Source organism: Saimiri boliviensis, chromosome 1, assembly GCF_048565385.1.
Source record: "Saimiri boliviensis isolate mSaiBol1 chromosome 1, mSaiBol1.pri, whole genome shotgun sequence".
Classification (NCBI taxonomy): Eukaryota; Metazoa; Chordata; class Mammalia; order Primates; family Cebidae; genus Saimiri; species Saimiri boliviensis.
This window is the reverse complement of record NC_133449.1, coordinates 240,253,517-240,279,603: the sequence shown is the minus strand read 5'-3', so window position 1 is coordinate 240,279,603 and position 26,087 is coordinate 240,253,517. Positions and strand designations below refer to the sequence as shown.

At 43.9% G+C, this 26,087-nt stretch overlaps 1 protein-coding gene across 13 annotated transcripts in view; it reads left to right on the top strand.

Annotated features, from left to right (window-relative positions):
* Positions 1–25,217, top strand: part of MAST4 (microtubule associated serine/threonine kinase family member 4) — a 573,771-nt gene extending 548,554 nt beyond the window's left edge. For 9 of the 13 annotated variants that reach the window (XM_074385262.1, XM_074385256.1, XM_074385253.1 and 6 more), the window contains 7 exons: positions 115–350; positions 4,515–4,715; positions 7,775–8,004; positions 9,487–9,609; positions 16,242–16,378; positions 18,380–18,561; positions 18,920–25,217. In XM_074385262.1, coding sequence (XP_074241363.1) covers positions 115–350; positions 4,515–4,715; positions 7,775–8,004; positions 9,487–9,609; positions 16,242–16,378; positions 18,380–18,561; positions 18,920–22,788 — 4,978 coding nt within the window. In that variant the 3' untranslated portion in view covers positions 22,789–25,217. The remainder of the gene's footprint in view (positions 1–114; positions 351–4,514; positions 4,716–7,774; positions 8,005–9,486; positions 9,610–16,241; positions 16,379–18,379; positions 18,562–18,919) is intronic. The other 4 variants (XM_074385270.1, XM_074385304.1, XM_074385308.1 and 1 more) reach the window with 1 other exon arrangement.
* Positions 25,218–26,087: the final 870 nt, after the last annotated feature.

The following is a 26,087-nucleotide window of genomic DNA, read 5'->3' as shown; positions in this document are numbered from 1 at the left end:
CTACACGTGTCCTGGTTAGGCTGACCCAACTCCCATTTTCACCTGGTTTCTTCCACAACTCACCTTGAACACAGTTTTCTAGTATGTATGTATGACTTTGGTTTTGTTTTTAAGGCAACAGCTATCAACATCCAACTCTTCAGATACTGAAAGCAACAGACATAAACTCAGTTCTGGCCTACTTCCCAAACTGGCTATTTCAACAGAGGGAGAACAAGATGAAACTGCCTCCTGCCCTGGAGATCCCCATGAGGAGCCAGGAAAGCCAGCCCTTCCTCCTGAAGAGTGTGCCCAGGAGGAGCCTGAGGTCACCACCCCAGCCAGCACCATCAGCAGCTCCACCCTGTCAGGTAAGCCCCGGGCCGTGGCGCCAGACATCCTCCTTACCACACTAAGTGTCTCCTAGGGCTGGCCTCGCCAGGCAGTAAGGATGGCCGTTTTATGCTGCTAGACTTTTCTCCATGGCCTCAGTCCTTAGGCTTGGGACACAATCTCCTGAGAGCTAACATCAGATGTCTCAGACCCCTCCTCAGTGCACAGCCAGGTAGCAAACTGTTCTTGCTTCACTTTAACCTTGGGGCCAAACTTCACTTTCTCAGCCAGGTTGCAAGGGGATCTTTTGAGGGAAGTTAGGACGTGCTAAGGGAGCATGTTCTCAATTGTTGATTCAAAGGTATATCTTGTGCAGTTCTATCTAACTGAAAGTTCAGTGTAAGAGCCAGTAGCAGTAGTCAACTTGTCAGAATTACACTTGAAGATATCTTTAATCACCCATAATACACAGTATAAAGCCGGGTTTCTCTCTAGCATTGAAATGGATGGTTGCTTGTTTGATGGAGTTGGCTTTTGTTAAGGGATTATGTTGTACCAAATAATTTCTCTCTCCACACAAGACTCAAGCTGAGTGCAGGAAGACGCTTAAAGCTGTCCTGGTACCTCCAGGACTGAGGAGGGGAAAGTGGGGTCAGAAATACTGAGATTTAAATTGGTGTCTTACATGCGTATGAAATAACTCCACTGCAGACAAAAATTACCTCCCCCATCTCTGGATAAGGGGAATAAGAAACTCCTGAGACATCTTTGCATGTATGGGAGGCAGTCATGGGGGCTTAGGGCTTTGAAAGTACTTTTTTGATGTTACCTTTATGTGATGTAACCTTCCTAACACCAGGAACAGTGTCTTTACAGATTTTTAAGGAACTTAATATATCATGGATACTTGCTGGTCCTTAGTAATGGTAGTATCCTCACTAGATAATCAAACTTGCAATTAATTCAAGAACAAGCCTTTTAAGTTCATTTAAAATATCATTTAGTTTATAAAAATTTTATGCACAGCATATTCTTCCATAGAGTAATGTGTATGTATGCTTTTTCAAAAAATAAAAGATGGATATGGCTTAGGATTGCTACAATAAATGTTTCTATTAAGCTACATTAAATGTGCTGTATTGATAACTATGAATGATTCCAAGATTTTTCATCAACATTTTTTGAACTAACTGAATATTCATAGTGTAAGCTTTTTTTAATCATTTCAAGAAAAACAAATTTAATGGGCTGGATTTATTTCAACCTCTGTGAAATAAGTTTGGTTCTGTGAAGCTTCACATGTCCTTACAGTTTATTGTGGGGAAAAATAATGTTGAATTTTCTTCTTTCTTTTCACCTCAGTTTTGTTTTCATGTTGCATAATTCTACTTATCCTAACTGTAAAGATAAGAGAACAGCAAGGAGGAAGTAGTGTAAAAGCAACTTATTAGACTAAGATTCCTGACCATCTCTAGCTCATGTTGACACTCAGATCACATGTAGATAACCTTGGCATTTTCCATTCCTGGTTACAGAGGCCTTTATCTGGTTCTTAGTTACTTTACTCTGAATAGAGTATATTCACCTTCATTTAAAATTTCTTCTTGATATAGTGAACTATTTACTATCTTTTAGTCACCTCAGCCTCACTACCTCACCTCACTACCAGAAAGGTGGGAGGAGAAGGGAGGGGAATCGTGTCTAAGCATTTGATTACTCTCATAATTAAAAAAAAAAATCCACCTAGGTTCCGCCATGCATTTTGATTAAGAGATTCAAACCATCTTTCTCTCTCTCTCTCCCTCTCCCCCATATACACACTAAAAATAATCAAAGGCCTTGGGGGCTGTGCAGAATAGAGAGATGAGCTGATTTGCTTATAGCCAAAGGTAATTAGGGAGTCTGAAAACCATGACTGTAGTAAAATTAAATTTGTTGATTTTTATATTGCTCCACCACCAAAAAGAAAGAACCCTTGACATTTAGAGAACATTAAGGTGACATTATCTACCATTGGCAGAAAAGAGGCACACGCTTATATGCAGTGCTGCAAAATGAGATGGCAGAGGCATGAGGGAGAGGTGACACAAGGTTGTGTATCCACACTCTGGCATTTAGGGAAGTCCAACTTTATACCTCTTTCTCTTTTTTCATGACTACGTTGTATTTGAAGCCATGAAAAATAAAAGTCTTGAAGTCCTAGATATGCGGCTCAAAGGCAGGTGTCCCCAAACTTTTTACACAGGGGGCTAGTTCATTGTTCCTCAGACCGTTGGAGGGCCGCCACATACTGTGCTCCTCTCACTGACCATCAATGAAAGAGGTGCCCCTTCCTGAAGTGCGGCAGGGGGCCGGATAAATGACCTCAGGGGGCCGCAGTTTGGGGATGCCTGCTCAAAGGTATCCAATAATTACTCATTGTAAAGAGATTCAGCTTTTCATTTTATACTTGTCAGTGATCCTATCCAAACCAAATTACAAAGAAGGAAGTGTGTACCTTACTCAAAGAAAAGCATAAGTTTTGCGAGATGAGATTTATTACTTGCAAAGCAGTTTTTATGGAGTCCTTCCATAGTTGATTTCTGTAAGAAAATGGAATATACTGTTAAATAAGAATATAAAAGTAAAAAGGTTGATATTTGCCTAGCATATAGGAATAAAAAGATTAACATTTGCCTTAAGATTATCTTCCTTTGTTGGTCAGATCGGTGTTATGTGGAAGTCCACGAGTCTTTTCCTGTACATACGTGTAGTAGATGACCACAAAGTGTGCTGTGCCTATAGCCACTGTCCCAAGTCCCCAGCTTCCCTTAGCCTAGACCACAGATGTAAGGTCTAGGGCCAAACTACAATTTTATAGCTGAGTCGTGTCCAAATAGTAGTGTATGAGAAACGCTAGTTGTCTGACTCTTTCCCATGCAGAGTATCATGTGGGCAGCACTTCAAAACGTGCTGGCTGGTCTTTCAAAGGATCATTTATAGTGGTGTGAAATACTCTGCATGGATTATATCTATAAAAGTGATGAGAGAGTTGATGACTTTTAAGCACAAGGGGCTTATAATGTAGCATTTAGAAATAAAAACGAGATGAGTATTGTCTCTTCTGGATGGACAAAAATGTGCTATCAATGATGTTTTTAAAGAAAAAGAAGATAGAAAACCTATCACCTGGGAAAGAAAGAGTACGACAAATCAAAAGGAATAGCTGCTCAGCTTCTCTCTGGGGGACTCAGCATGTCACCCTGCTGCAGAGCTTTCTTTACTCCTGGCCTCTGCATTCACCGGCTCAGCACCAGTGATGTTCCAGTTCCCCACACACCTCCATGTTAATCCTCTCTTATGCTCCGTTGTTGAGGGAAGTCCCGATTTCTTAAAGTTAAAAATAACTCCAGTTTATACTAAAGATTAACAAAATTAAAAGTAAAGAAGGTGAGGTTTAGAAGGGCGAGGAAATAACATGAAGATGGAGCAGCATATGATACACTAGATTAAAAGCCAGCAGGATGAAGTGAGCTTGAGTAATGGAGGGAGTAATATCCTTTGTCTTGCTTGTCCTTTCAAATGTACGGGGAGCGTAGAATGAAAGAAGGTATATGGGCTGAGAAGTGGGAAGAGACACTTCAAGCACTTTTCTATAGTTACATGCCTGAGCCTAGTATGAGGTGTATTCTACGAGCAGACAGGGAGTACACAAAAGTCTACAGGGAGTGATGAAAAAAGTCCATGTGTCAAAATTAGGATTAACAGCATTGATAATGATAATCATCAGTATCATAGGGTAATCACAGTATGAAGTGGGTGGCCATGGTGTTTGGGAGGTAATGTTTGATTCATAGCCCAGCCTTTCATGGTGTAAGGGGTAGAAGCATCAGAATTATCTCTGCAAGCTTTCAAAAATGTAGATTGTTGAAAGAAATTAATTCCTCTGGTTAAATAAAGTCATGGATTGAGAATTAGCAGACTGGTGTACAGGTAGAACGAAGCCTGAATAGTCGCCTCTTCCATCTCTTCCTCCTCCCCATCACCTTTGTCAAACCAATCACGTGTTGTTAATGTTCGCCTGACACTGTATGGACTTTCTACTGTCCACATGGGAGTATGTTTTCTGGCATTTACTCTTCTGGCTGTCTCTATCTTCCCCTCTTCCCACCTCTCCTAGGCTAGAGTTTCCTGAACGTGTTTATCCCTTCTTCTTTGTACAGTTGGCAGTTTTTCAGAGCACTTGGATCAGATAAATGGACGAAGCGAGTGTGTGGACAGTACAGATAATTCTTCAAAGCCATCCAGTGAACCCACTTCTCACATGGCTCGGCAGCGATTAGAAAGCACAGAAAAAAAGAAAATCTCGGGGAAAGTCACAAAGTCCCTCTCTGCCAGTGCTCTGTCCCTCATGATCCCAGGAGGTAGAGAGATACTACTTGCATGAAATTGTGTGATTTGTGCATGTGGTCCCATCCCTCCTCTCCCAATTTGGAATGCTGAATGAGGTGCAAGATTGCTTGAAGTAATAATGGGTCATGTCCCAGGACAGCTCTTGAGAGCTTCTGCCCGCAGACCCTGAATTCTCCCTGCAGGATTGATAGGGCCCCCAAGGGGCATTTTGGCCTATTTCATCTTACTTTCTGCATCAGGGGTACAAGAGAGGCTTCCTTTCCATAAAAGCTCATTTCTGTTTTCTTTCCTTTCCTTTTCTTTTCTTCCTCCAAGTTAAGTGATAAATTTTCCTTCCTTGAATAATTTTTTTATCTAGACTACATATAATTTATATACTTTATAGAGCTGTTTACAACATTTGTTTTAGATAGCTAAGTATATACTTTTTCTCATCTAATTAATGAGGAAAATAGATACAGAACATAAGCTTTTCATTTCTGGAGACAGAGTCACAGACAGTATTGAAATTCTAGGTTTTCCCAACCCTGTCGGTTGAGCTATGCTTCCTCCTACTGGTAGCAAACCATCTTCTGCCCTGTTTTGGAAAACTGGGCTTAATTAAGCTTTTGTTGAATTGTAGTATTTTCCCACAAACTGGTTTTGCCTCTACTGATCACTAAGTCTGTAGTGTCCCACTGGCGGAAATGAAATATACACCCTGATGGTTGTGGTATCACTCAAATGACAAGAAGAGAGTAGAATGGGACTCCAATTATATTGCAGATGGCTTGTTTTTGGAAGAATACAGACCATGTATAAAAGGGATTGTTTATGTTTTTAAAATTTCATATTTGTATAGAAAGGAATTTGACATAAACAAATGTTCATTTGGGAGTAGTGCTCACTCTAGCAGATTCAGTTTCTGGGAGGTGTCCCATTTAACACCATAAAACAAACATCTGTAACCCTAGTCTCTGTGACTCTTTATAACCTGATGATGGTCCCAGTGCAGCTGCACAGTCAGGAAGGTAAATTGGATATTGTCCAGTGTAGTTTTGAAAGCTAGTGAGAAAGCCCATACTTTGACAGAATAAAGAAAGTATTCAATTTGGGAAAATAAAGGAGACCATCAGAAGGTAAAGAACGGGGCACCTGGCCTTTCAGCAGTTTGGATCTGTGTGTGTCCACATGTCCTCCTCCCGCCTGCATGTCTTGAAGTTCCCTGCCTAACAGCATGCATCTCTTCATGTGTCCTTTGATTAGTCAGGAGGGAGCCAGCAGAAGAGAACCAAGATGCTACATGAAGTCAGAGAAGGAAGGAGCAAGGATACTGATAACAGTTGGCTTTGCTCTCTGAACAAGCATAAGATTTGGAATAGTGGGTAGTATGGATGCTTTCAGCTTGTGGTAGCCACAGTGGAACTCAGCTACACCCTAATGAGCCTTCAGTAGCACTGGGAACTTTGAACCTGGCTCCAACTGAGCTCATGTTTAAACCTCAGCATGTTTTGTAGATTATTCTGCCTTTTCTCAAGTGCACGTGCACACACAGTTTTACAGGACCGGTCAAGATCTGTTTAGATTGACATAGATGAAACAGGGATATGAACTAAAAATAAAAGTGTATTTGTGTTTTAGTTCATTTCTACTGCTATAACAAAATAGTTTAGACTGAGTAAGGTATAAACAACAAGAATTTGTTGATCGCAGTTCTGAGTCTGGGAAGTCCAAGATCAAGGTGCCAACAGTTTCAGCACCTGGCGAGGGCTTGTTCCTCATGGACAGCACCTTCTCTATGTCCTCACATGGCAGAAGGGAAGAATGAGCTCTCTCTAGCCTCTTTTGTAAGGGCACTAATTAATTTATTAGGGGAAGAGCCCTCATGACCTAATCACCTCCCAAAGGCCCCACCTAAAACCATCACCTTGGAGGTTCAATTCCTACATAGGAATTTTAGGGGGACACAAACATTCAGAGCATAGCAGTTTGCTTGTAAAACAGAGAAAGCAGTAGAATTGGTGGTTTGGAATATGCACTGAGATCCTCTTCAGGTTTCTTTACTTCACTTGCATTATGCTCTCAGAAACCTTATTAGAATTGCAAGTAATATATGAAGAGAATCAGTTGTCACCACAGTAATGTTCGTTTATAGAGAAGTCACCACTTCATTGTTTTCTTGATTAAAATTTCTTTCTTTTCTTTTTTTTTCCTTGTTTTTTTTTTTTTTTTTTTTTGGAGACAGGGTTTTGCTCTGTTGCCCAGGCTGGAGTGCCGTGGTACAATCACAGCTTACTGCAGCCTCAACTTCCCAGGCTCAGGTGATTCTCTCACCTCAATCTCCCAGGTAGCTGGGACTACAGACGTGTGCCACCATTCCTGGCTAATTTTTTTGGATTGTTTTTAGAAACAGGGTTTTGCCGTATTACCTGGCTGGTCTTGAACTTGTGGGTTCAAGCAACAAGTCCACCTTGGCCTCTCAAAAGTGTGGGATTACAGGTGTGAGTCACTGCACCTGGCCAATTAAAATTCTTTAATCAGTATTCATTCAATAATATTGTAGAAATCAGCTGGTAAGTTGATTAATTGCTTTTCTGGCCATGTGTGTTGAAAAGAACCATCTTAAAATTGCTTAGTGAAGAGTTTGGAATTCAGTATCTGTTACTGTAATACAGATACCATATAGTCTTCTACAGACTGTATAGTCTTCTCCACATGAAGACATACTTGAAATACATGCAACTATGATTTATTTCTTAAAAAAACTTTAAGTAAAAATGTCACAGCCAGAAAGTAACTAATCTTTGTGATGTCTTTTAATTAGCATAGAAACTAAAAAATTATAACATGAGAATATTAACCAAAAAACTAGTTAAAATAGCAACACTCTAAAAGTTTGACAATTTTAGGATTCAGGCTAGTTACTGACAGAAACATTTTTATATTATTTCGTCTTTATTTTGCTATTGGAAACAAAAGGATTTGTGTTGTGACTGTGCTCCCAGTCCCAGCAGGGCTCATGTGGTGAGGGTTGGCTGCATGGATGCCTGTGTGCACCGCATGGGCTTTGATGACTGGCTTATCGTTACAGATATGTTTGCTGTTTCCCCTCTGGGAAGTCCAATGTCTCCCCATTCCCTGTCTTCGGACCCTTCTTCTTCACGAGATTCCTCTCCAAGCCGAGATTCCTCAGCAGCTTCTGCCAGTCCACATCAGCCAATTGTAATCCATAGTTCAGGGAAGAACTATGGCTTTACCATCCGAGCCATCCGGGTGTATGTGGGAGACAGTGACATCTATACAGTGCACCATATTGTTTGGGTAAGACCTGCATGTCTCGCACTTGGGATTTTTCATTTCCAGCCAAGCTGCAGAGTGGATAAGTTGGCTGATAAATAGCAAATGTGTTTACTTTTTTTTTTTTTTTGAGACGGAGTTTCGCTCTTGTTACCCAGGCTGGAGTGCAGTGGCGCAATCTCGGCTCACCGCAACCTCCATCTCCTGGGTTCAGACAATTATCCTGCCTCAGCCTCCTGAGTAGCTGGGATTACAGGCACACGCCACCATGCCCAGCTAATTTTTTGTATTTTTAGTAGAGACGGGGTTTCACCATGTTGACCAGGATGGTCTCGATCTCTTGACCTCGTGATCCACCCGCCTTGGCCTCCCAAAGTGCTGGGATTGCAGGCTTAAGCCACCGCGCCTGGCTAAAATGTGTTTACTTTTAAGCTTGTATTTGGGACTTGTTTCATATACTTAACATCCCTGTATGTATATGGTGGAATTGAATTTAGCAAAAGCTAACATCTGATAATTCTGTCCAGTTTTTATATTTTATTATTCTTTCTTACATACCAAACTGACAGAAATAGTCAAAGGCAATCCTGTTTCCTTCCTTGTTTTATTTTTTCTTTTTATCCTAGCTTTCTTTTATTTTTATTTTTGAGACAGAGTCTCACTCTGTCGCCCAGGCTGGAGTGCAGGGGAGCGATCTCAGCTCACTGCCACTTTCGCCTCCTGGGTTCAAGCAATTCTCCTGCCTCAGCCTCCTGAGTAGCTGGAATTATAGGCATACGTCACCACATCCTGCTAATTTTTGTATTTTTAGTAGAGACGGGGTTTTACTATGTTGGTCACGCTGGTCTCGAACTCCTCATGATCCACCCTCCTCAGCTTCCAAAAGTGCCAGGATTACAGGCATGAGCCACCAGCCTTCTTTTTAAAAATTATTTTCTCAAATCACCTGAAATGTTTTGCTCATTCATTTTTTTTTCCTTTGTGGCTCTGATACTTTTTTTTTTTTTTTTTTTTTTTTTGAGACGGAGTTTCGCTCTTGTTACCCAGGCTGGAGTGCAATGGCGCGATCTCGGCTCACCGCAACCTCCGCCTCCTGGGTTCAGGCAATCCTCCTGCCTCAGCCTCCTGAGTAGCTTGGATTACAGGCATATGTCACCATGCCCAGCTACTTTTTTGTATTTTTAGTAGAGACGGGGTTTCACCATGTTGACCAGGATGGTCTCGACCTCTTGACCTTGTGATCCACCCGCCTCGGCCTCCCAAAGTGCTGGGATTACAGGCTTGAGCCACCGCGCCCAGCTCTCATAACCTGAAAATGTCTAAGTACCATAGAAAGTTTCCTATTTTAGAATAATGACAGAATAGGAATAGTAACCATACCTTTTAGATTTTCTATTAGAAGCTTAGAACATTTGCTAATTAACTCATTATTCTTCCAGAAGACACAGTAGGTGTTAAGAGTTGTCATTTGTTTGCCTACAAATATCCTCTCCTCTTGGACTTTAGAACGTAGAAGAAGGAAGTCCAGCATGCCAGTTAGGACTGAAGGCTGGAGATCTTATCACACACATCAATGGAGAACCGGTGCATGGACTTGTCCACACAGAAGTCATAGAGCTCCTACTGAAGGTACTGTGTTTTTTATGTCAGGACCATGTGGATGAGGCAGGTAGCCCGAAGGGGCCAGTACTGGGTGTCCCCGTGGCACACCCGTGTCTCAGTACTGAGAAAGTATTCAGTCGTCTCGGGTTTAATCTTACAACAAAGACAGTATGATTTCTTGTTTTATGTCATGAAATAATGTCCTTCTATCTGCGTATTCGTTCCCTAATTTAATTTTGCTTCTCATTCTAAATTGTTAAGTATTAAGAGTTCTCTTTGTGTATATATACCTCACACATCTATTCGGAAGTCACCTGTCCTAAAGGTGAATTTCTTCAGGAACTTCTAGCAGGTTTTATTCTAGTATAGTAGAAAACAAAATTGTATTAAACTGTGAGGTTCAATCTGAAGGTATAGTCTGAGAGTTAGAGTTCTTTTGAAAAACAAAATTGTAAATATATACATATGTACTATAAATTATAGAAAATAAATGGTAGTGAAAGAAGAGGTTCTGGCAATTATTACGCCTCTCTCTCCTCTATACAAATTAAATAGGGATCAATTTCTGTTTAAAATGTTGGCTGAATAGAGCCTATGGAGTAAGAAGGGCACAGGAAGCATGACCGTAAATGGAGAGAGAGAAAGGACACACACTGATCCTCTTAGATAGTTCCGTTCAGTTATTTGATTTGCCACTTGCTGACTTTAGCATATAAAGTTATGGTTCACAGCATCAGAATAAAAAAGTATATTGAAATATATATTGAGAAACAGACATTTGCTTATTTTGCTGAGATATAATTGATCACTTTCGTGATTTATTTTGTGAAGCATTTTAATAGTATGCTGTATTTTAAAACTTCTTCCTGCTTTCCTGCTTCTATGAAATCTGAATGTGTATTTTCCCTAGAGGACTCTGGCAAGGTCTCTTAGCAGACTCAGGTGATCCCATTTCTATTATCTTGCCCTCGTCTGGTTATGAAGAACCTTGCACAACCCAAAGCCTTCATTCCTGGATGCAGTCAGTGCTGTCACTGAAATTACTTAAACATAGTGGAGTGGAGAGCCATTGGTGCCCTTTGAAGCCATGGTATACTCTGTCACGAATCCAAAGAGCATTCTGCCTGTCATAAAAGAAGCGCTCGAGAGGAGTAAGCAGCGTCATAAAACCAAGAGGATACGGGGGATTTAATTATCCTCCCAGTGAACTGTGTAATCATGCAGCTTTCTTCCAGATTTAACCAATGACTCTTGAAAACAGAGTATTAAGTGACTAGTGTCAGTGCTGGGCTCCTGTGTGCCATCATTGGCTTAACAGCAGGGAAGCTGGCTATATTGTGGTACTCTCAGATGCTGTTTACACAGTGTTTTATTCTTGCAGAGTACTGTGCGGAATGTCATGGCACTCTTAGAAAAAGGTGGAGAAGTTTTGACAGAGGGATTAGGTGTAGCCTTAGAACTGCATGACTACATGTACAGTGTTTGTCTTTTGGGTTATGAATATAGGCAGCGTTTTCTATGTTTCATAAATTCACATTTGGTCTCATTTACCTTCACAACTTGAAAGTGAACCTGCTATGGAAGCGCTGACTTCCATGCACAGGCAAACTTGTCCAGAGTCATTCAGCATCCTAGATCCATGCAATTATAAAATGTCATGGTTATCCAGTTCAGCTCCCCATTGGCTATGTGAATCCCTGACAGTGTTCTCTTTCAGCTTCACCTCAAAGCTTTCCTGCTATGAGGAAAGCTTTTAGGCAGCATCAGTCTTTCTAAGAAAAACTTTGTAAGTAGACCGACGTCATTCTTCACCTACTAGAGTTACAGTTGGAGATGATACTTGGCCCAGTCCTGTTACCTGTTCCCGTTAGCCAGGCTTAACTTCTGTGATCCAAGAAATTTTCTTTTCAACCAAGTTGCTTTTTAAGTATAGCATTAGTTTACATCCCCAATGCATAAGGAGAAACCCTAAAACTTTACTAGCCTCTGCTTCAGAAATTTCCTTTTCATGGACACTGGGGAGCTTCTGTGTACTCAAATAGGGGCCATCAGATAGCTCAATTACCACCCTCCCATATCTGTCAAGCCCCTGATATGCACAGAACCTTGTGCAAAATACTGCAAGGGCCACACCAAAATGACACATACAGGCCAGGCGCAGTGGCTTATGCCTGTAATCCCAGCATTTTGGAGGAGGCCAAGCCGGGTGGATCACAAGCTCAGGAGTTCAAGACCAGCCTGGTCAAGATGGTGAAACCTCGTCTCTACTAAAAATACAAAAATTAGCTGGGCATGGTGGCAGGCACCTGTAATCCCAGCTACTTGGAGGCTGAACCGAGGAGGCCGGGTTTACGGTGAGCCAAGATCACGCCACTGCACTCCAGCCTGGCGACGGAACAAGATTCCATCTCAAATAAATGACACAGAAGGATAATAGTTAATAGGGCAGGAGCGCTTGATGCCTGCCACACTCTTGTCAGTCATTTTACAGAAATAAACACATGTAATCCAAACAGAGTTACCCTCTAAGGTAGATGCTATAAATATAAATGTTCCCATTTCACAGATGAAAAAAACAAAAGCAGAGAGGAGTTGTAAAGCAGCCTAAGCTTATCTGCTGGGAAGGAGCAGAAGATGGTTTGCACCCAGGCGGTGTGGCTCTGGAGCCTGCACTTCCCACTAGCACAGCACACTGCTCTACATGTAAAGTCTCCAGTTGCCAGTAACTTAGAGTCTAGTGTTCACAGGGGGAAACAATGGCAAAATCAGGTGAAAATCAAAGTGCTCAACTTAAGGAACAGACTTAAGGAACATGGCAGAAGTTCTGAAGGAGGGATGGCTTTTCTCCAGGGTGAACAGGAATGGCGTCAAAGAATTGAGGGTTATCTGTGCAAGGCTTTGATAGATGGGTGGCGATTCAGTATATGGTCAGGGGTGCAGGATAGTCTAGGCCAAATGATGAGGTGTGTAACACAAGGACAGGAGATCTCAAGGTTTATGAGGTGTACAAGTGAACCAGCAGGCTGAAGCCTGGGTTAATGTGAGAATAAAGTGTGCAAGATGGCTGAGATTGGGTAGTGAAGGGGGTGAACCAGGGTGAGGATGCAGGGGGGCTCATCCCCCATCTGTGCTTTGCAGAGAAGGAAATGCAAAAGCAGTTGTTCAGTGAGTTACCCAGGGCCAAACTGATAAGCTAACACAGAATGAGACTGAGAGAAGAAATTGGACTGCCTGACATCTACTATTGTATTCAATTCGGCAACTTAAAATAATTTTCTTCACGCTGTGCACCAGTCATGAAAGTAGTTTAAAGTGAATTAATTGAACATTTAACAGTCTGCCAGGTACATTTTTGTTATTTTTTAAACAAGTGCCACAGAAATTCTCCTATAGGAGGCCAGTCATTAAATCAAGAGAAAGTTGGTTGTGAGTAAACCGACCTAGTAAGCCACCTTCAGCAGTTCAGGTAGCACTTGCTATAGCTGCACAGATCCACCAGGTGGCAGGCTTCCCAAATCTCACCTATCATTTTTTCCAATCATTTACCATTTTTCTAACCATTAATACTTCCAACTTAATTATTGTACTCTACATCCTTTGTGTCTGTATTTCCCCTTAGAGAAATTGTCTTTGGTGTATGCCTGCAAGCTAAATGAACTGTCCTCTGGAATAGCTATTTGCGGAGACAAGAAACAGAGCTGGGTCTTGTCTTTATAGGGGAAGGAGCACTTGTACAGTCTAGTGATGTGCTGTCACTCAGCAAGCCCTGGTCTTCACTTTTTTCTGATGATAAATATGTGCAGGATTTATGTGTGTCTTTTACAATTTTATATGTTCATAGCTTCTTCATTTCATCTTGACAGTCTTATACTTTGACCATTAAGTACAAGCTATGCACTGTGCCAGGCTCACGAGAGGTGGAGAGGACTGTGGGGGAGGGATGTTCCCTGCCCACAGGGAGCGGGGTTTGGCAGGAGGAGGGTTGGGGGTGAGCAGCAAGAGAACCAGCTTGGGCTCTTCCCCTGGACTCTCAGTGACTTTGGGGAACGAGAACCGCAGGGTCTCAGAATCCGTTTTCTTCATCTGCAAAGGAAGGGTGACAAACTCTTTTAGGCCATGAGGGCAGAACAGACAACCCTTATGACTTGTTTATGAAAATAAGCTTAGAGAATATGTATGAAAATGGTTTAAAAATAAATATAAGCTTTTAAAATGCCAGGTATTGTTAGTCTCCTACGGATAAAGATAGAGAAGTCAGTGCTGGATTGTGTTAGAAAAGAGTGGAACTAGATTCTGGCTCAAGCGGCACGCGTGATAGAATAGCCCAGTGATCATTACGGTTCTGCACGTCCACTCTCTGCACATGGAAGCAGACTGAAGGAACGTCAGTGACAGAGGAACTCTACCCATGCTTGTTGCTCTGTTCCTTCACCATAGGGAAAACTAAAATTTCAGCATGGCCTCAACTTGTGAAGAGAAGACCCCACTCCAAAAAAACCTGCAATGGTAGACCTTACAGACTTCTAAAATGATTTTCTCATTAAAGAACAAATAGAATGTAATCTCTGCTATCAGATAAAGGTTTATTTTTAAAGTTTTGCCACTTGCATAGAGAATGTATAATTTATTATTTTACAATAGAAAACAAAATAAACTTGTTTCTCCTGTTGAACTTAAACCCCCCTTTCCCTAAAATACTTTCTGCAAATATGACATTAGATATGAAAGTATATGTTCTTAAACAGAACAGAATTCTAAGTCAGCCTTGGTGATGTGCACCTGTAATCCCAGCTACTCAGAGGCTGAGGCAAGAGGATTGCTTAAGCCCAGGAGTTTGAGGCTGTGGTGAGCGGTGATCACACCACTGCACTTCAGCCTGGGCAACCGAACGTTTCAAAAAAATTTTTTTAATTAAAAAAAATTAAAGAACTCTAATAATAAAACACTAAGACCTTCTAATATTAAACTGGATATAAAACTGAATAAATCATTTCTTAAAGAAATAACCAAACTAAAAAAGGAACAACATCAAACCTTATAAGAATTTAAACGTAGAAAATAATGGGCCTGGCACGGTGGCTTACACCTGTAATCCCAGCACTTTGGGAGGTTGAGGCAGGCGGATTGCCTGAGGTCAGGAGTTTGAGACCAGCCTGATCAACATGGAGAAACCCCATCTCTACTAAAAATACAAAATTAACCAGGCATGATGGCACATGCCTGTAATCCCAGCTACCCAGGAGGCCGAGGCAGGAGAATCACTTGAACCCGGGATGTAGAGGTTGCAGTGAGTCGAGATGGTGCCAATGTACTCCAGCCTGGGGAACAAGAGTCAAATTCTGTCTTAAAAAAAAAGAAAAGAAAACAATAGCAGTAAGGATGGGAAATTTTTTCCAAATTATATAACGTGCAAAATGAAAAAGCAACATAGAACTGTAAATAAACTGAGATATAAATTAGTTATAACGCATGTGTACATATGTGCATTTTTGCACATGCTTGAAAAAAGACCAGCAGGAAATATTACTAGTGGTTGGGTGGTAAGCTTCTCAATGATTTTTTTTTAATACTTTCCTATTGCCTTCTTATTGTGGCATGGATTACTTCCCAAATCAAGGGGGAAAGTAGATGCTGTCTTTAGGACAGTCATTACCTATCTTTTCAGTCCTCTGCTGCCACCATACCTAACTCCCCTTCACTTGGTACCACATCGAGCTGAGCTCAAGGTATCTTCCAGGAATGGGTCTTTTAAAAGATCCTTTTCCTTGTATCTCTTGTACTTTCAAAGTAATGGGGGCCATCTCTGACCTTGAAAGGTCTGGTCTCTTCCCTAGTTATTATGAAATTCAGGAAGGGTAATTGATGCCAGGGACTACCAACCTATCCTGGGCCTGCCTCGGCCTGGCTGCTGACTTCATGCTCAGTTCCATCCCTAGAGGCAGCTGAGCAAGCCCCTTCCCAGGACTGAGAGAAAGGACACAGAAACTCACCAGAAATTACCTTACCCTGCATGACCTGGTTAAAAAGAGGTTTCCTACTGGCTGGCATAAATGTTCCAGCTTTGCAAACTGACAGGTTTTATGATGATAGAAAAGGAGCCTTCTAAGATAATTAAAAATAAAAGTCTCATTCAGTTTTGTTCCTCTACAATTTTTAGGTCAAAGGAAAAACACAAAAAGGAGAAAAAAGAAAAATCAACTAAGAGCAGACAGCCACTGGGCACATTAATACTTAACACCTGTGGAAGTAGTTCTCTTATTTACAGTATTCTTTCCTTGTGTTGCACTGGGTGCAAAAGGCTTTACAGACTTGTTCTCATGTGATCCTCCAGTGAGCCCCAGGAGATAGGTAGGATTACATTGTTAGGTGGTACAGGAAGTTGAGGTATAGGGAGCATAGCGGCCTGCTAGGCACAGAGCTTAGATGTGAGCTCCTATGTGTGGACTCCAGAGCTCACCCTCTTAAAGAAACTTTATATTTTGCCTTCCACCCAGTTTATATTCTGGCAGGACTTCTTTGATTGAAGGGTTATTTAGAAACAGAAGGCCTTTTATATGTATGCTCCTTTCTATTTGTATTTGTCTATGAATCTTTCATCTCTGTTCTGATCTTGCTTCATCACAGCATTTCCCTTTAATACCACCTCATCTTTTCTATAGAGTGGGAATAAGGTGTCAATCACTACTACCCCATTTGAAAACACATCAATCAAAACTGGACCAGCCAGGAGAAACAGCTATAAGAGCCGGATGGTTAGGCGGAGCAAGAAATCCAAGAAGAAAGAAAGTCTCGAAAGGTTAGTAAAATCAGTATTCTTTTTAAAGTTTGGTGTATAACTATGTTGGAGAAAAGTTACTCCTTAATTAAATGCTTACATACGAAGAAGATCTATTTTTCTGTGAGAAATTTTATGTTATGGTTCACATATATGTATACATTGAAGTCCATATTCATAATAGCATTAATTTCCATAGTAAAAGGATTTACATATTTACACTGTAGACGGATTCCAATTGTTTTTTTTTAAATCATGTGTGAATGCCAGGAAAAGCCCTTTGCTGTTTTTTAAGCCTCTTCACTTGATTTCAGTTGAGTTGGATTGAGGAACTAAACCTTCAGGCAGTTTTTAACATTAAATCTACTTTTAAAATATCCTTTGCATTATCAAAAAACAAACAGTTGCTATTTTTTAAATGCCAGATATTCTAAAATAACCGTATCTTTAAAGGTTCTAAATGAGCCTAGAAATAGAAGGGCTTTGTTTTACTCACTGAAAATCAGACTAGCTTGCGCACTTCTGCAGCCTGGAAAGCATAGATCAGTATCTTTTTGTGCTGTTTGTAGACACTATCAAGGTGCGTGCATGTGTTTCCTGCCAGGCAGCTTTCTGGGTGTGCCTTTTTTTGCAATCGCACAGCATTTCTTCTTTGCCCAATTGGACCTGATGAGTCACATCTTATTAAAAGGATTTTTGATGATAGAAATGCAGAAAAATAAGCCAACAAAAACAACGTACTAACTCTGGGGGGAAAAATAAAGTTATGCAATTATGTTTCATATGGCCCAGCTGTGAACAATATTTATAATATAAAGTAAACTGCCAGCCATTTTTCTAACCAAAAATTTTTGATTTCCTTATATTGGAAAGAATGGGAAAGAGGAAATGTATTTGGTTGCAAGGTAGAAGGGGGTTGTATAAGAGCTTAATTCTCATATTTCACAGAATGAGATTAATAGATAATTTCTAAAACTGAAAAACTAAAAAATAGCAGTATATACACATTATTTAGCAATATATAGACAAATGGGAGAAGAAACAGGTAAAAGAATACAAAGTGATTTCTTTGGGAAGTAGAGAAAAATCCGAGTGAGGAGTTTCTGGTTTTCATTGTAAGTTTACAGAACTATTTGACTTTTTCACCTAAGTTCATTTTTTATTACTTTGAGTAAAATTACACACAAGTTCTGAGATCCTTCTTTATTATTATGCTTTACATTTTGATTGCGCTTTAAATCATTTAGAACAAATTGTTTCAAGGGCTATCAACCAGAAACTTTCTGTTTTAAGCTCATGTGGAGTGGGTTAGGTTTACCATATATAGACTTAACATGGTAAAAGATCTCTGTACAGCCTGATGTCCAGATAAGCTGTCAGAAGCTTCACTTTTTGCCTTGATACGCTCGTTGAGTACCACATGCACATTTGCTTATGCTGCCCTAGTGTCTGCTGCCCTGCCATAGGCTTCAGCTTCACCTTTCTCAGTTATTCTATGTAAATGTACAGCCTGCATGTTGTCAGGAACAGTCAAGAGCCCACAATGGAATAAGCACAGCAAATAACCCTTCGTTGGCCTCTGCCCAGCCTATCACCATTAAAGAATTTGATTTCCAGTATAATGGTTTTGCTGCCAGAGGTTTACTTTGTATTCATCTCTTAGTTAAATTGCGTCCACATATTTAGGAGTAGGTTCTCAGAGGCTTTCAAGCAACGAACATCCTCCTCATAAACCTAACAAGTAAATGAACGTATTTTCACTACACTTCATATTTTTTCTATTTTCCTAGCTCTTCTTAAGTGTTTGGAATTGAGAGAGCCTCCCTTGTCTACTATCAAAACTCTTCCTTTACATGTCATAAGACAGTTTCTAACAGGAAAGTGGCATGCTGCTCTTTCATAGGATCTGCCCTGTCACTGTCTCTCACGCGGAGTGATTCAGCTGAGCACACTGGTATTGTAGGGAGGCAGAAGTTGTTCTGAAAGAAGACTCTGAACAATGTTTTCCTGTTTTTGCTCTAGGAGGAGATCTCTTTTCAAAAAGCTAGCCAAGCAGCCTTCTCCTTTACTCCACACCAGCCGAAGTTTCTCCTGCTTGAACAGATCCCTGTCGTCGGGCGAGAGCCTCCCAGGTTCCCCCACTCATAGCTTGTCTCCCCGGTCTCCAACGCCAAGCTACCGCTCCACCCCCGACTTCCCATCTGGTGAGTCTCCTGGTCCAGACAGCAGAGGGGAGGGGAGGTAAAGTCAAGTCATCGTGTGAGGTCCCAAAACACATGAAGCTTATTCCAGCTGAAAGAAAGGCTGAAGGTGTAAACTATAAAGACAGATTTATAGAGAGGTCATAAGATGTGGCTATTCTAACCAATCAAATAAGGCCAGAAGTATGGGGCTGCACCTTGGTGTGGAGGGTTTTATCTGAAAAGTGTTTATTCCACCTGTTAAATTATGAGGCAATGTGCTGACCTTACCTGGCCTTACCAAATACAGTCTGGGCTACAACTGTGAAATAAAGGGGAAAATGACCCTGGATGCTCACAGCCTTCTGTTTTCCATCCACAGGTACTAATTCCTCCCAGAGCAGCTCCCCGAGTTCTAGTGCCCCCAATTCCCCAGCGGGGTCCGGGCATATCCGGCCTAGCACCCTCCACGGTCTGGCACCCAAACTGAGCGGGCAGCGGTACCGGTCTGGGAGGCGAAAGTCGGCCGGCAACATCCCGCTGTCCCCACTGGCCCGGACGCCTTCTCCAACCCCGCAACCCACCTCCCCACAGCGGTCACCATCCCCTCTTCTGGGACACTCACTGGGCAATTCCAAGATCGCCCAAGCCTTTCCCAGCAAGATGCACTCCCCGCCCACCATCGTCAGACACATCGTGAGACCCAAGAGCGCAGAGCCTCCCAGGTCCCCACTGCTCAAGCGTGTGCAGTCCGAGGAGAAGCTGTCGCCCTCCTATGGCACTGACAAGAAGCACCTATGCTCCCGCAAGCACAGCCTGGAGGTGACCCAGGAGGAGGTGCAGCGGGAGCAGTCCCAGCGCGAGGCGCCACTGCAGAGCCTGGACGAGAACGTGTGCGATGCGCCGCCGCTCAGCCGCGCCCGGCCGGTGGAGCAAGGTTGCCTGAAACGCCCCGTCTCCCGGAAGCTGGGCCGCCAGGAGTCGGTGGACGACCTGGACCGTGACAAGCTGAAGGCCAAGGTGGTGGTGAAGAAGCCAGATGGCTTCCCAGAAAAACCGGAATCCCATCAGAAATCCCATGGACCTGGGAGTGATTTGGAAAACCTGGCTCTGTTTAAGCTGGACGAGAGAGAGAAGAAAATCTATCCTAAGGCTGTGGAAAGGTCAAGTCCTTTTGAAAACAAAGCAGCCCTGCAGGAAACGCCACCGCTGGGCAGCCTGCTGAAGGACGCTCTTCACAAGCAGGCCAGCGTGCGCGCCAGCGAGGGTGCCACCTCCGATGGCCCGGCTTCTGCGGAGCACGGCCAGGGTGGCGGGGACTTCAGACGGGCCCCTGCTCCTGGCACCCTCCAGGACAGTCTCTGCCACTCCCTCGACAGGGGCGCCACCGGGAAGGGGGAAGGCACAGAGAAGGCCTTCCAGGCCAAGGAGCTTCTCCGATGTGAGAAGTTAGACAGCAAGCTGGCCAACATCGACTACCTGCGAAAGAAAATGTCACTGGAGGACAAAGAGGACAACCTCTGCCCTGTGCTGAAGCCCAAGATGACAGCTAGCGCCCACGAATGCCTGCCAGGGAACCAAGTCCGACCCGTGGGAGGGCCGCAGGAGCCCCCGCCGGCCTCCGAGAGCCGAGCTTTTGTCAGCAGCCCTCATGCAGCTCCGATGAGCACCGTCTCATTTGTTCCCCTCAAGGCCTTAACCGGCCGAGTGGACAATGGAGCTGAGAAGCCTGGCCTGGTTGCTCCTGAGTCCCCTGTTAGGAAGAGCCCCTCCGAGTATAAGCTGGAAGGGAGGACTGTCTCATGCCTGAAGCCGATTGAGGGCACTCTGGACATTGCTCTCCTGTCCGGACCTCAGGCCTCCAAGACAGAACTGCCTTCCCCGGAGTCTGTACAGAGCCCCAGCCCAGGTGGTGACATGGGGCCCTCTGTGCCACCAGCTCTCCCCAGCAGCAGTGGGAAAAAGAGTGAAACTGCCAGTGCGAGAGAACTTTCTCCTGCCAGTTTAAAGATGAATAAATCCTACCTGCTTGAGCCTCGGTTCCTGCCCCCCAGCCGTGGTCTCCAGAATTCACCAGCAGTTTCCCTGCCCGACCCAGAGTTAAAGAGGGACAGGAAAGGTCCTCATCCTACTTCCAGGAACCCTGCAACTGTCATGGAAAGCAATCCCCAACAGAGAGAGGGAAGCTCCCCTAAACACCAAAACCACACCACGGACCCCAAGCTTCTAACCAGCCCGGGGCAGAACCTGCACGCTGACCTGGCCAGGCCCCGTGGCCCACTCCCACCAGAAGTTTCCCCCTCAAGGGAGAAGCCAGGCCTGAGGGAATCGGCAGAAAAAGGCCCCTCCACAGCCAGAAGCGAGCGGTCTGCCGTGAGGGCTGACATGTGCAGAGAGCCCTGCATGCCGTTGTGCTCTCCAGAAACTGCTAAAACCAGTGACAACTCCAAAAATCTCCCCTCTGTGGGAAGGACCCACCCAGATTTCTACACACAGACCCAGGCCATGGAGAAAGCATGGGCGCCGACTGGGAGAACGAACCACAAAGATGGTCCAGACGAGGCAAGGCCCCTGTGCAGAGACGGCTCCTCTCTACACTCGGCTGGAACTCCCTGTGAGAGGGAGCTGGGCAAGGTGAGGCATGGCGTGGAACCCAAGCCTGAAGTCCTTCCTGCCAGGCAGTCTCTGCAGCCACCTGGAATTGAGAGTGGGAAGAGTGAAAAACTCTCCAGTTTCCCATCTGTGCAGAAAGATGGTGCCAAGGAAGCTGAAAGGAAGGAGCAGCCTTTGCAAAGGCATCCCAGCAGTATCCCTCCACCCGCTCTGACCGCCAAAGACCTGCCCAGTCCTGCTACCAGGCCGCCTTGCAGTTCCCCAAGCCACGCCTCTGGCAGAGGGCCAGGTGCCAAGCCCAGTGCCCCAGAGCCCAGCCCGAGCCTCCAGGACCCTCCCAAGCCCGTTGCTGCACACAGTGAAAACAGCAGCCACAAGCCCCGGCCTGGCCCTGACCCAGGTCCTCCAAAATCTAAGCAACCTGACCGATCCCTCTCCTCTCAGAAACCAAGTGTTGGGGCCACCAAGGGCCAGGAGCCTGCCACTCAGTCCGTCGGTGGCTGTAGCAGAGAGGGGAAGGGCCACGGTAGGAGTGGGCCGAATGTGTTTCCCGCCACGCCAGGCTCCCAGAACAAAGCCAGCGGTGAGGTCGGCCACGGAGAAAGTGGGCCCTCTCTCCGTCTGCACACCGACGGGGGTCCGCCGGACAGCAAGCCACAACCCGCCGGTGGTGGGCGGCCCCTGGAGGTGTCAGAGAAGCCCGTGCGTTTGCCGAGGCCGGGACATCCAGGGCCCAGTGAGCCAGCGGACCAGAAACTGACCACTGTCGGTGAAAAGCAAACCCTGTCTCCAAAGCACCCCAAACCATCCACTGTGAAAGATGGCCCCGCGCTGTGCAGACAGACAGACAAAAGCCCGAGTCAGCCAGCCACCACCACTGACAGGAGGGCGGAGGGGAAGAAATGCACCGAAGCACTTTATGCCCCAGCAGACGGCGACGCGCTCGAGGCCAGCCTTGCCTTTGCGCACGGCGAGGCCCGGCCGAAAGGCGCAGAGTGGCTGGCCGCGGGGCCGGGGAAGGGTTTCCCGGAGGCCAGAGGGAAAGGGCCCGGCCCCCAGAAGCCCCCGGCGGAGGCAGACAAGCCCAGCGGCATGAAACGGTCTCCCTCAGCCGCCGGGCAGAGTTCTTTCCGATCCACGGCCCTCCCGGAAAAGCCTCTGAGCGGCTCCTCCAGCTTCCCCGAAGCCAGGCCAGGAGCCAGCAGCGACACCTCTTCCGACAAGGCCGCCGGGGGCGCGCCGGAGCCCCCAGCCCCCAGCAGCAGGAACCACAGGAGGGCCGCGCCTGCAGGGGAGGCCCAAACCCACATGACAAAGAGCGACTCCCTGCCCTGCTTCGGGGTCTCCACCCTGGCTCCGGAGTCACACCACCCCGACCCAGACACCACGGGCGGAGCCAGCCACCGGGACAGGGCTCTCTCGGTGACCGCCACCGCCGGGGAAACCAGAGGGAAGGACCTCGCCCCGGCCCAGCCTCCCACAGCGAGGAAACAGAACGTGGGCAGAGATGTGACCAAGCCGTCCCCGGCCCCAAGCACGGACCGCCCCATCTCCCTCTCTAATGAAAAGGACTTTGTGGTACGGCAGAGGCGGGGGAAAGAGAGTTTGCGCAGCAGCCCTCACAAAAAGGCCTTGTAACGGGGCGGGCCCCGGGGCAGGACTGTGGAGACCCGTCCTGAACGGGCGACTGTGTCTTGACTACCTTTCGAAACCAGCACTGTGTGGGAATGTCCGCCAGGCAGAGCTCAGAGCCTCACTGAGAAAGGGGAGAGAAAGACAGCGAGGGGCCCTTCTTCCAGATGCCTTCCCAGTTGTAACCGGTGAAACTGTTACCAGATAGTGTTTGTACAAAAAACAAAAACAAAAAAATTACCTTTACAGTCGAGGGTTGTTGAGAAGATTCTCTCTGTAAATATATAGCACTGTGTTTGGTTTGGGATGTGGAGTCTATACCTGGCTGCTGATTGCGTCGTTTACTACAGCTTTTTTTAAATAAGATTTTTGCTTTACCATTTATCATAATGTAGTAATGAAGCAAAATGGTCAAAATTGGGTGTGTGTGAACAGAGATACACCCATATTCCTGTATATACACATCCACCTACATGTTTTGGTCTGTAGTTTAAGAGACTATTTCAAGTTTCCATTTTTATAAGCTAAAACATTTGAAGTAAAGATGGAAGAAAGCCCTAAACACAGTAGATTGTGAGTTTTTATGTGTGTTTTAACCAGTTTCTGATAGTACTGTATCTGGCTACCTATATTTCCAGATCTAAAGCAAGAACTGCCCTACTGCATTTGAAATCCTCCTCCATTAGGAATGGCCAGGACAAGTGGAGCTAGCCAATTTCCTTACACAGCTATCCCAATGGACACTTGATCCCTGGTCCAACTATCTAAAAGGCCAGTTGGTCTCACCTGTGGATGTGTACATCTGGTCTTCACCTGAGGTAGAGTGGGGACTGTAAACACACATCAACTTTCTTTTGATTTTCTTTCCTTTCCTGCTTTTCAAACTCTTTAACTCAGGCCTTTATGCTGTGAGTGACTAGTCCGAGAAGCACACGTTTTGTAGTAGTCCTGCACCAGCCCTGCTCTTGAATAAAAAGGAAAATTACTGGCTGCACCCAAATCTTCTAGTACTTAAGTCAAGAAATGAGCATCAGGCATTGGAAGGGGTTTTAAATTTGCTTTTTTGAGGAAAAGACCTGGGGGTGGATTTTGGCATCGTAGCATATTTATTAATAAGGAATAATCAGGACATCAGATACATTTTAATACATAGCTGGGGCCTTATGTTGTAGATGAAGCTTGCTGTTTTTAGCAAGTTCCTGGGTTTCACATTCATTTCTGATGCATCTAGTAGCTCCATACATTTCATAACCTGATCTCTTTATTTGTGAGCCAAAAATACTGTCTTAATAAAGAGCAGCATTTTTGTAACAAAAGAGACTCATTGGAGCTATTTGGTGCTTGAATGTGACCATCCTTTTTACTTTTGCTAAGCCTTATTTAAATTTTGTATACCGTGGAATATGTAGAATTTGTCAAATCATTTTAGTGCCGAAGGTTTTTGATTTTTTGTTTCTGTTTTTGTTGTTGCAGTTTCTTTTTTTGGTGGCTTGTTTTGTGTTGTAAGATGGCACTTGCTGATATAAGCACTAAGGCACTAAGAGAAAATACAGATAAGTATTTATAAGATGCTTGGGAACCATCGCAGAATTTTTTGTTTTGTTTTGTAAGAGAAAAAAAAAATCACCAATAAACAACTAATCTGGCACCCAGACTCTCTTGGGGATGTCTTAGTATCTTCAGGCTATAAAATTGTTCATCTAAGCCCAGCATCATCATATGGCTGTATGGATTGTAAATCTTCTAGTAAAGCTGTAAACTCCACTCTGAAAACAAAGGCATAACTTAACCGACTGCTCAGTTGTCCTTCATTATAAAATGAGTTGGTATTGGCAAAATGAAAAAAAAAAAAAAAAAAAAAGAAAAAAAAAGAAAAGCCTCCTCCTTGCCCCTAATTTTTTTTCTATGTGGTTTTAGCCATTCCCCATCACTACATTGTGAAGCTGTTAAAAATATATATATTTTACAAGAGCTTAAATGGGCTTCAAAACTGATCTCAACGTTTATAATACATATCTGTGTTTGGCAGTTGTCGTAACTCAGTCTTTCTACATTCAGCCATTGGGACAGGTCTATCGGGGAGGTAGTTCATGGTTTACAAGCCTTTGCTTTTTAACTGTCCAATTTTCTTTAAAGCACAACTAGCTATTTGTTTACAAATGATATTTTTATGTATATTTTGTATAGTGTATCATCATTTTTGCCAAATATGTTTTTCATTATGAATGAGTAAAGAGTACTTAAGGTTGCATTCATGTATTACCTGTTTGTTGTTGTAAACCTCTCCAATCAGCTGGTAGAAATTCTCCTCATTGTGTTCTATTTGGTCAGTCTCTGTGTGATCGTAGGATGTGCTCCTTGGTAGTACTCCCAGCTGTAGATTTACCAGCTTAAAAATTTGTTAGGATCTGTGCAATAAAGTGTTTGCAGTCTTATTTTCTCTAAGGAATTCCTTATGGATGTCATAATTGTTGTATATTGAACAAAATATTTATACTTATGCAGTTGCATAACATTGAAATAAAAATTTAGCATGAAAGATAATGACTAGTAAGCTTTTTTCTAACATACTCATATACATTCCACCTCCAAAAAATATTACTGATTATTACTCTGGTATTATGGAAAGGATGGTTTTTGCAGATTACTTTTTGCTGAGTGGAAGTTTGCCTTTTTTTTTAACTTAAATGTTGTTCAAGAGTAAGTTCTTGCCGGGCGCGGTGGCTCAAGCCTGTAATCCCAGCACTTTGGGAGGCTGAGGCGGGTGGATCATGAGGTCAAGAGATCGAGACCATCCTGGTCAACATGGTGAAACCCCGTCTCTACTAAAAATACAAAAAATTAGCTGGGCATGGTGGTGCGTGCCTGTAATCCCAGCTACTCAGGAGGCTGAGGCAGGAGAATTTCCTGAACCCAGGAGGAGGAGGTTGCGGTGAGCCGAGATCGCGCCATTGCACTCCAGCCTGGGTAACAAGAGCAAAACTCCGTCTCAAAAAAAAAAAAAAAAAAAAAAAAAAAAAATTAAGTCCTTTAGCTGGTCATAGTGGTGCTCACATCTCACACACACACACACACACACACACACACACACACACTCTTAGCACTAAGCAAGATGCTTTTTAGATGCTTTTTATTAGTCCTCTTATCAACACAATTCTCAAACCAGGTGGTGGCATTCCCATTTTATAGATTAGAAATCAGACCCAGCCAGGCGACGTCGTTTGCTTAACATACAGCCTGGAAAGAGAGCTTGGATTAGAATCTGAATTTTTCTGGTTCTGATGCTCTTGACCTTTCTAAGTATT